We start from the raw sequence: 11,275 nt of genomic DNA on the forward strand, positions 1-11,275 counted from the left end.
TGTTATTTCTGTCAAGCATTCAGATGTTTTTTTCCATACTAAATGGATGTTACTTTAACAGAAGCCATGTGAATAACAAATCAAAAAAGTTTATCCCACATAAGTAATAATAAATTTGTCATTATGCTAAGATGCAATAAAAGGAATCATAATATTCATTCAACTTATTCATACAGTTTGCAACACTGTAGAATCAAGAATTCATCATGACAATAAATAATACAAGAATTTAGAAAATTGTTGTATCATTATTATACAACTAGTTAAACAAAGAACAACTTTCTATCTGCTACACTTTGATCACGTATTTTTCACTTCATCAGGTTCATCAACTGCTTCAAATTCCTCTTCCATAAGTTCAATTTATCAATCATCTTAAAGTAGACTTTTGTTTTTCAATGTAATCTTGCAGTTCGAAATCCTTGAGTGTATCTTCTGATGATGTGATATATTGCTTCTGCAAAAAGCAAAAATGAAGAATAAATAGAGCTATTGTGATTTTTTAGCAACTCATCTTATTTAATTTGTTGATTTTCCTCTTATTAAATTAAAAAACATAAGCATAGTTTGAATGTAATTAACCAAGTTGTCTACTTACTGTAACACATGCAAGACACTATACCTCAGAAGAACTAGGAGCAATACCAATCAAGATCAACCATTTTTCTACAGGGACACATCGATAATTAATGAGTTGATTGTTTGTCAAATTTATTCTTTCAAACATCTTCATAGGTTTAGAATCCCCTACATATATGATACATATATCACAGACCAACAAACCATTTAACAATTTTCATACAAGCTACAAGCACCTCAACCAAAATATATAAGATGGAGAACATAATTGAATCAGAAGAAAAAAAATCCACATAGAATAAAAAAAATATCTAGCTAGAAGCAAATGAAACATCCACCAAAATAAAAATAATCCATAAATTAAAATACATAACAACTAGAACAAATCTTTAGGAACTTGGTTTTATCTTGATGCTTATGTCACAATGTAAGAGCAGAGTATAATTTTTATGCTCTGCATATGTCCTCATATGTCCTCAATCAGTGAAAAGGTATGCTGCTCTCAATGCAAATTCTAACTCTTTGAATTCTCATAAAGGAAAATATATAATAATAACTAGACACCAACCAGAAACTAGTAAAAAAAAAGTAAATATACAAGTACCCAAAATATGAATAGGTAAATTTTCATAATTTTATTTTATAGAAGCAATTCAAATTAATTTAAGGAGTATATAAATCATAACAAGAATAAGAAATCACATAAGTTTTCCTTCCTTTTCTTTTCTTACACCTTTGATTTTTTTTTAATGGAATAGAACAAGATTATAATATGCAAAAAACAAAACTTAGAAACAGTAGCTTAATTTTTCAGCCATATATATAAAAGTAGCCTGAACAAATAATTCAATTAACACACAGCTAACATTAGATTTTAAAGAAAATAAAGATTTCAATGTTTTAATTATAATTATCCAAATGCTTAAGAATTTGCTATGCAATAGCTTTCTTTAAACAAGAAACTATCTTATTACATTGTACTACTACATAATTGATTTTTACTAACATTTAAAAAATATTACCAAATCATATTAAAATGTTAGCTATGTATATTAGTAACATTTTAACAAGTGTTAAATATACTCTATGTTACTAAAAAATTTTACTAACATTTTTCTAAAGATTTAATAACATTTAATAAAAATGTTACACTAGATCTTCTATAGTAATATTATGAGAAATGTTACAATAGACATTTTTTAGTAACACTTAAAGAAATGTTACAATAGATATATTTTGTAACACTTAAAAAATGTTACAAAAAATATTTTATATAACACTTAGAAAAATATTACCATAAATATTTTTTGTAACACTTCAAAAAATGTTACCATAAATATTTTTTGTAACACTAAAAAAATATTACAAAAATCTTTAGTAACATTTTTTAAGTTATATTATACTATTTTTTATTTTATATTATATATAATATAAATATACTATAATTAATTACTACAACATGAAATATTTTATTAAATTCACAAATTCATAAAATGAAATTTTTATAACCTCTTTCATTAATCAATAATCATTGTACAAATTTGCTTCGTGATGCAAATAAAATAGAAAAAAAAAATACTTATAACACTTAAACTCTATAAACATTTCATATAAAAAAGAAAAGAAAAAGTGATACTATATACATAAAAAACTTAGTTCTTATCCTAATCCTAAAAAAAATGTATTTATCTGCTTGACTAGCTCATCGTTGCGACGACTTATTACCATTCCCTTAAACCAGTCAACCAAATTCATCTTATATACATCAAACAAAAAAGCAATAAGAACTCATATAGTAGGCAGAAATAAAATTAAAGAAAAATAATTATGGAATCACCTCTGCTGGTGATCTGGAATCCCAAGTAAAGTTTCCACTTTCCAACCATTCACCTCTGATAAAATAAAAGTAAAAAATAAAATTGGTTATTAACATGATCTTCCTGACCTAACTGATAGCTATCTACAAGCTACAACAAGGCAGTGTAGATCTTTTCTAATATTTAGATCTTTTTGAACAGTTGAGAAAAAGTAATATATTACCCCTTTCTAATTCTTCCATAGTTTTTCATCAGTTGTTGCATCCTACTATTTTTTGTCCCCATTCTTGCTTTTTATCCGTCTAACCTAAACAACTACAGATCCTATACAAGCAGGACGAATATTTGAGAGTTAATATCTCAATGCAGCTGGCAAATAAGTAGGTCTTAGACATACTAAAATATCATAGTCAAACAGTAACACTTCAAAATTACAAGCACAGCATAGTTAGAACTTTTTGTAAGAATATGCTATATATATTGAAGGAAACAGTTCATCACAGAAAATAGGAGAAAAGTTTTAGGCTTTTCAACTTTTAATCATCATAGCAATGAAGAATCTCATTGATTTATCCTAATATTCTTACCTTATCCAAACAATTCCCCATATAATTGTTCAAAAGCCACAAATTCTGAAGTTTGAGAGGAAATACCACCAATTTCTGCAGAACAAATTTCCACAAGGCCATAAAAATAAAAATTTTCTCATGGTACTGGTACTTGCTTGACTCCTGCAATTGTAGCAAACAATGAAAAGAATAAAAACACATGCTAAAGCTTGAATTGTTAATCATCATAGCTAGAATGAACAAGACATCCTTACATCACGCATCAGAAAAATGAGTTTATCAGAAAAATGAGTCTATCACGTAATGATGTGCTCCTTTAAATGATTCACATCTCACCATGTAAACATTTTTATATATTAATGAGTGAATTACCTTTCGGATTTACCAACTTAAATATTGGATTGTACAAGACAATTGATTTGTATGTATTAGCCAACCAGCTGTTGCAAGATAAACTTTTGGAGGCATATGCTGTTTGGTAGAGTTCATCCAACATTCAAGAACAATGAATCAATGCCCATGTACCTCCAACACTGACAGATCTACAAAATTTAGTTATTAACGACAAAAATAACAATTATTTTTTTAGTTAAAAGATCAAATTTATTTTTTTGGGACAATGGTCAAGCTAAATAAATGAGACTTAAAATATAACAAAATTATTAAGTGTTATTAAATAATGTTTATTTTAGGAGTCTTTATAATAACACATTTCTATTTTATACTTCATATACGTGAAGTTTGCAATGGTTGTTATGCTGTCATAGTATTCTTCATGGATAAGGTACAAAATTTCAATTGATCAAAGACTTTATTTTAGAGAGAGAGATCATTTATTCATTTATTTAAAAATGATTAACAAAGAACTGCATGCAGGGTGAAGGTTCTCTTCTCTTCAATAAGTCAAGATATTGATAATTACTAATTAGATTATTGATATAAAGAGATCCTCCTTGTTCAATTTACAAATACACACACATTTGAAACGTACAAAAATCTACTAATTTACTTAATTGATATATTCAAAATATATTTCTTGAAATCGAAAATTTTGATTATTAGTCAGCATATGAAAGTATTTGTTCAGCTTAGCCAATAATGCAAACGCAAGTCTATACAGAGAAATGGACTTGTCAAAGCGTTACTTAATCATGATATAATGCTACTAACAAATCAACAATTCTGAAGTATGTTCTGGCCAAGTTAGTTAAACCAGCCACAAAACACATAAATGCAAATGTAAGGATAGGTTGGCAAGATATTTTTCAAAGAAGCATTCTAACTAGAAGCAATGATTATCCTAATATGTATATAGAACAAGAAAAATGAAAAGAAATACAACTTTTCTTCATCAGAAAATGCAAATTGATAACCCAATGAATAAAAATTAAACAGGCCAAGAGTAGAGAGAATTGTCACCCAACCTTGTCAACTCATTATATTGCAACATGTCCTCAGCAGAAGATAATCTCTTCTTTGTCAAACTCCCTGGACTACGAGGTATATTCTCCAACCCGAATTGTTGCGACCCACTAAAGCAGATACCTTTCATGCTTGTTTCTTCCTTGTAAACATACACTCCCCATTGAACTGGGACCATTCCGGCAAAACGAGGCTGGATTTTCCGGCACCCATATCCCCAGCAGAACCTGAAAATAAAGGGGATTGAGAGTATGAAAAATGTCCGGGAGAAGTTAATTTCTAATCTCTCAACATGTGAAAGGGAACTTCTTTGAAGAGACCATGTGCTTTACACTAATAATGTGCTTCTTGCTTGCACAGTTACACAAATCAATCATAGACTTACCAAGCCAGCACCATATTTTGAAGTGCAGGACTTAGACAAATACTTTGCTGATCCCTATAACAACGGAGACGAGTTATGTTACTCATTATGGTGAAAAGTAGAAAAATAAATTCAAAAGTTAAAGGAGGCCAAGACTAGAGTAGGGTACATGAGTTTCAACAACTCCATTGTAGAAATTTTCAATGTGCTTTGTTCCGGAGACATATGGTCTGTTACACAACATATTTAAGCAAGTATCAAGTATGAAGAAGCAGAGCAAAACTAAATAAGGAGTCATACATATGGATAAAATAGCCGGCATCTGGCACGCATTTCACTCTAGCGCCATTTGGTAGGAAGGATTTGAAGCGATCGTAGTTCAATATAGCAGCCAATCCTCCAGCAGAGCATCCAGATAGAATACCCTGTGTAATAAGTAATTGAGTGAGTGAGTGATCATAGAATAGGAATAGCCTTAATGTAACTTGTGTGCCATTTTTTTACATTTTTAGCATTCTCCATTCCTTTTGCAAGTAAATGCTTAATGACTGCTTCAAAAATTCTTGCTCCTCGAAAGTGCAGATTGGTTGTCTGATTTCACAACATAAATAATATCATATCATAAGAATTTATATTTTTCGTGTACTTCAGAATTTTGAAAACACTTACTAGATCAACTTCTTCCACATCACCAGTAAATGATGATCCGTTACAGTACCTAATCTTGATTCTGTTCCAGTTGTAGAAATCTGGAAACAAATGCATAACATAACATAACACAATATGAATTTGAATATGTGTAGTGTAACTCTGGATATACCAACCTGGATTATAAACTTGTTGGTTGTTAAGTATTCCATTAAAGCCAGACTGCGTATCCATTTGTTTGGATGAACCTAAGCGAGTGTCCTTGCGTTGAAGGCAAGTAGATACATCATTGCACCATTCTCCTCCCTATTAGCAACAAAACACAACTGCTTTAAAATATGAGCCTTTCACTTTAACTTAAATCATGCATTCATCTTCCTATTCCCTGAGCATCCTAACATTTCAATTTTCGGAAAGGGATATACCTCAAGAAAAACAAATTTCTCTTTTTCTTGTAAGAAAAATATTAAAGCAACACATATATATTACAGAACTCACAGTTTACAGCAACGAAAATCCAAAGCACAAAGCCATAACCACGAAGATGACGTTACCGTACCTGACGTCGTCAAACCTAACAGCGCCGTTACCGTCGTCAGCGCTGTCATCGGCGGCATCACTGGGCGAATCCGCAGGCGCTGATTCCTCATCTGCCGGCGCGTCGGCTGCCTTCTGCTTCTTCTTCTTTCCCTCTTTCTTCGGGGATGCAGGAGCGTCCACGGCGGCTGGCTCCGGTGCGGGCGCGGGCGAAGGAGACGGAGCCAGGGCCTTGAAAAGCTCCCTCGGAAGCAGAACCTTATCAATGGTGTAGATCGCGAGCGGGTCTTCGTCAATGAGCGTGACAGTGATCTTGGCAGTAACAATCTTGGTCTTGAGCGTGACTTGACCACCGTCATTCTGCACGGTGAAGTTGAACTTGCTGGCTCCATCGAGAATCGATATCGAGCGAGAGCAAGAGCGAGATCGAGATCGAGATGAGATCGAGATCGAGATCGAACAAGAGCGAGACTGGAATTGAAATCCAGCAAGATCGAAGCAAATGCGTGAAGAAATAAGTGATTAGATTGCAATCTGAGCGAAATTTGGATGTGAGGAGGGAGAAATTTTGATTTTGTGACCTAGGAAGTTTGCTTGTTCCTCTAAATATGAATAAATAATTAGGAATATGTAATATTTTAAAAGGAAAAAAATGTATTTGGTAACATTTTAGTATAAATGTTACTTAAAGATATAATTTTATTATAATTACTAACATTTTAATAAATGTTAAGAGGTAAATGTTACTAAATGTCTATAATGTAGTAGTGAATAAGTTGATAATTAATTTAAACTAGGAAAGATTGATACTACCATATAACTTCTAACCAAAACATTACTTCCCTTGTTATCCTACTTAATTTCAAGTATCAAAGCCCAACAATGCATCTAGCATTGATCAATACAATAGAAGTTTTAACAATATCTAAGGAAGAACTTACCATCCCTTCTAAGATGTCCAACAATTAGAAGATTTGGAATTTTGGGTACTACATGGTGTTGCTGTGTGGAATTTTTAAGTAGGAGCGGAGCTAGAAGAAATATTAGAGGAAGTTAAAAATATTTACATAATAAAATAATATTAAAATAAATTTTTGAAAGAGACTAAACTGAAATTTACATATAATTTACATGTAAAAAATTAAAAATTAAAGGGGGCCGTTGCCCCCTTTCGCAGTATGTAGCTCCTCTCCTGTTTTCAAAAATGATGGCATGCCTAAATCTTCATCAGTAATAACAGAACACAAAAAGATCAAAATTAACAATAAAAAACAATTGCATTCTAAATTAAATTGCAGGAAAAAGAAGAAAATCAGAAAAAAAGAAAACTAAAAGAATATGAATTAGTTCACCGGAAAGAAAGTAGAAAGGATTGAGAAGGTGGAAATGAGAGGGAGAGAAAGGGCACTGCGGTGGTCGGCGTCGCTTCGAATCGCGCGGGAAGAGGCATTCACCCAAGAGTTCTCTCCAGCGGCGACGTGTGTGGCACAATCTAATAGTGACGAGGCGGCGTTCTGAGTGACGGAAGGTCCAGACATAGAGAGGAGTGATTACTGAAGATGTGTTTAGACTTCTAGAGAGATTATTTTTTCTAATCCTAATTACCCAAAACTTAATTAATGCTAATTATTCAAATTTTAATCTTTTAAAAATTAATTATTAAATAATATTGTTTAAGTTGACTAGTTCAAAGTCTTAGTTCTATATACTTCTTCTATTATAATTAGTTTTATTTTTATTATTTTTATACATATATAATAAATAAAAAATAAATCAGTTATTAATACTTTATTGTCTGTTAATACACTAGTTTACAATCATATGTGAGGTTAATGCTTGAGGTTGGCGCCGTAACCTTTGATGACTACTCACTTTTGTTTTGAGTATTAAAATCCTCAAACATCAATACATCATACTCTTGTCTCTCTAGCAGATATTTTTACATTATTAGTTTTTATTATTTTTGCAAAAATAGATATCGTTGTCACCACTCAGAAGCATACAACTTCATACACAACTATCTTCGATATACTGAACAAAAAAATATTAAAAAATATCTATTTTGTCATTAGCATAAGTCCACCACCCCATACGACATAATACACAAATATCTTTCCATTTCATGAACATAAGAAATATATCAAATTCGTTAGCGCAAGCCTGGGTTTATTATTAATCTTAGGAATGGTTAGCCCTTCATCCTTTACTTATCATCTATAGAGGTTTTGCTAATATTCAATGCATTGAAAAAGTTTGTTTTATGGTATACTTAACCAATGTTGTTTGGGTAATGTTGGGTAGGCAAAAAAAATAAAAATAGCCAGAACTTGTTTTATTTAGCATTTATTAATTGTCGTTACAATTAATAAATGCTAAATAAAGTAAGTTCTGATTGTTTTTAGCTAATATTTTTTTGTTATCAAATATTTTCGTATTTTTAAGGTACAACTGCACAAGATAGCAAAACTCATTAATTATCAATCTTTAATTTTTTACTTTATCTCTTGAAATAATAGTTCAAAATGAGTGATTTTTAGTTCAAACACTTTTTTAAACCAAAGAAAGTAAAATTAGGAAATTAGAGAATAAACTCAAATGAGTATAAAAGAATTATTCCCCAATTAAATATTTGTTCAATAGTTAGTATTAATCGTATATTGGAGTAGTTCGATATATAGCTAATAACATGTCTAAATCTTTAATAGAACAAGTCAAAGTGACAAACATATGAATAATAAATGATATCCTTAATTATATAATAAACTTGTCTTTTAGTTTGAATTATTTAATTAAACCCTAGCTAGTAATCTGTTATCAAGTCCATGTACAATGTATTATATGAGTTTCCAAACGATCGGATGCTTAATAATCTCACTATTCTTCCTATGGGGTTGGAAAACATAAAGTTATCTGTATACTAAAAATTAATTATTAAATTATTTATTATGTATTTATATATAAATATATTTTTTTAAATTTATTTTTAATATAAATTTTTTATTAATTTAATTATTCTGTCGGTACTTATAATTTTACTAAATTTTCAATTAGATTCTTATATTTTTTTTTTTGTAAGTCTCTGTCATAACAAAAACGCAAAAATTAATGGAATATTCTGTTAAACAAAACAAATATGCCTAATAATTAATTGAATTTTTTATATAGTTTAATATAATATTCTATTAATTTTAATATTTTTGTCATGATAAAAACTTACTTATAAAATCTGATAGGATATAGGAACCTAATTAAAAAATATATAAAAAACTAAATAAAAATTTGATAAAACTATAAAAATGGAGAAAATAATTAAATATTTTTTATTTAAAACATATATTTTATAATAACGGCTGATTTGGTGCTATTTTTTATCTCAACAATACAAATATAATAACTCGTGACATACCTAGATCAAATTAGAATTTATAATTTCTTAAATTAAAATTCATAGGTTAATTATATAATTATATATTTTTAAATATAAAAGATAATACTATATATAATTATTTGACCGATAAAAATATAACATGATATATATAATAATACTATTGTTGGAATATATAATTGCTGGAATAAAATATTTATTGTTTACTTTTAATAATTCATTATTTAAAGTACTAATTCAAAATAATTATATTATGGATTTAAAAGTGACATTAATCAATTTTAAAAAGAAAATATTATGTGTAATATAACTCGTATGGCACGGTTATTATTTTAAAATTTGTATATCATTTTACTGCCAATATTATTTTTGCACTAATGTAATAATCTCACTTGTCAATTTTTAAGTGTGTCAAAATAAAATAATATGGAATAGTTCATACCATGAAAAGGTTTGTCAAATTAATGAACTGATTTATTTGAGAAAATAATACGAAGAGATGTGATAGATATAGAGAATATAATTATAAATAAAAGAATAAGTAAATAAATATAGAATATATAAATTATTTAATATAAATTAATAATATGTAATTAGTTTTGGAGAAAAAAAGCTTGAGAGAATTGTTCGTCACACTTATAAGAGAGGAACAAATCTCACTTCTAGTATATTGAGTTCAAGACAAGTTGATAGGTAGCTATATACTATACCTCAATTTATTACATGTCTAAATTTCAAAAATTAGCATGTAGAAGAGGGTTGTCCACACATGGAGATTATTTTACGGTAAAAGTTCAGGTACAGTCGACTTCAGTTGATAGCTGAGAGTCGTTAAATGAAAATTTAGTCAAATCAGTTAAATTATCTAACGGTTATCATTATTAACCTCACGTAAAGTCAACTGTACCTGAGTTTTCATCTTATTTTACATATATCTTCAAGTGATTAATATGGATGCTATCAAAACAAAAACCTTCAAATGATTCAAATTGCAATTTAACAGGGTTAGCCAGGTTTTCATAAAGACAATAATGTGAGAACATAAATTACTTTGTATATTACGATGAAAAATATTAAAATGTTCCTCAATCGTATATATGGGTGTGTTCATTTCATATATTCCAAGATCCACTCCAAAGAATGTGAAAAAGCCAAAAGCTTCAAATATAACAAAACAGAAGCAAGCAATCATGACTACTTTATCACTCTTAAATTAAAAGAAAGAAACAATTTTTCCCCTAATAATGTGTGTATGTACTTGTACTATATAATTTAGAATGGTATATATTACTACATAACTAACAGTTGACATAATATTTAAATGATCAACTATAGTAATTAGTGACGTGTCTGGATTATCTAAAACAATTACTATTCGATTATTTTTAATAGTTTGCTTGGCATTTGATGAGATCACTGAATTCTTTTTTGTTTTATACATTGGTGGTATATACCGTGTATATTTCATTATTCTTTCTTTTTTCTTTAGTTTATAAGTACTTTCCTTTTAAATAAAAAATTACGCGATTTTCTCTAGCTAATAAACAAATTATACTTATTATATTAAGCACACTTTTAGAGTAACGTTATATAAGAAAAAAAATTATCAACATATTTTATAAGAACCAAGAAGGGTTACCACATTAATCTAAAATAAAATAAGATAGTATTTCACTCATATTTCTTAAATAAAAAACAAGATAAAACAAAATAGTGAACAGATAGATATGTTTATATGCATATAGCTACATTAACAGCTTGCATTGACAAATGACAACATAATAATTGTTAGATATATAGTATTTTTTTCCCTATCAGTTTAAGTGTTTCGAAGAAGTAATTTCACGACAAAATATCAAAATTTTTATTACTGCTAAAATTTAATTTTTATCATCCCTAAAAAAACACAAGATAAATAAAAAAAAATTTATACAAAAATTTATATAAAATGAAA

General features: G+C 28.8%; 1 protein-coding gene across 50 annotated transcripts; it reads right to left on the reverse strand.

The window, feature by feature from the left end:
* Positions 1-137: 137 nt before the first annotated feature.
* On the reverse strand, positions 138-6,852 carry LOC112706089 (pectin acetylesterase 11). 50 transcript variants are annotated; one of them, XM_072200663.1, is made up of 13 exons: positions 5,959-6,822; positions 5,576-5,705; positions 5,421-5,500; positions 5,256-5,342; positions 5,052-5,176; positions 4,773-4,826; positions 4,390-4,614; positions 3,338-3,507; positions 2,984-3,127; positions 2,620-2,720; positions 2,417-2,471; positions 623-666; positions 138-457 (listed from the first exon to the last, which is right to left on the reverse strand). In XM_072200663.1, exons 2-8 carry the CDS (start codon positions 5,631-5,633, stop codon positions 3,462-3,464), a joined length of 675 nt encoding a protein of 224 aa, XP_072056764.1. In that variant the 5' UTR covers positions 5,634-5,705; positions 5,959-6,822; the 3' UTR covers positions 138-457; positions 623-666; positions 2,417-2,471; positions 2,620-2,720; positions 2,984-3,127; positions 3,338-3,461. The 50 variants fall into 50 exon arrangements, with proteins under 50 accessions (XP_072056764.1, XP_072056743.1, XP_072056745.1 ...); XM_072200642.1 differs by adding an exon at positions 4,921-4,981 and having other exon boundaries at positions 3,338-3,498; positions 5,421-5,705; positions 5,954-6,546; XM_072200644.1 differs by adding an exon at positions 4,921-4,981 and having other exon boundaries at positions 623-747; positions 3,338-3,498; positions 5,421-5,705; positions 5,954-6,546.
* Between the last annotated feature and the right edge of the window lie 4,423 nt (positions 6,853-11,275).

This window comes from Arachis hypogaea, chromosome 8 (genome assembly GCF_003086295.3).
Source record: "Arachis hypogaea cultivar Tifrunner chromosome 8, arahy.Tifrunner.gnm2.J5K5, whole genome shotgun sequence".
Classification (NCBI taxonomy): domain Eukaryota; kingdom Viridiplantae; phylum Streptophyta; class Magnoliopsida; order Fabales; family Fabaceae; genus Arachis; species Arachis hypogaea.

Excerpts from the sequence above, each read along its gene's own strand:
- LOC112706089 (XM_029288312.2), bottom strand. The coding sequence starts at position 6,328 with ATGGAGCCAGCAAGTTCAACTTCACCGTGCAGAATGACGGTGGTCAAG. Across the intron at positions 5,706-5,953 it reads GTTTGACGACGTCAGGTACG|GGAGGAGAATGGTGCAATGA; the intron begins GTAACGTCATCT and ends TGTTGCTAATAG. Across the intron at positions 5,343-5,420 it reads ATGTGGAAGAAGTTGATCTA|ACAACCAATCTGCACTTTCG; the intron begins GTAAGTGTTTTC and ends TTGTGAAATCAG.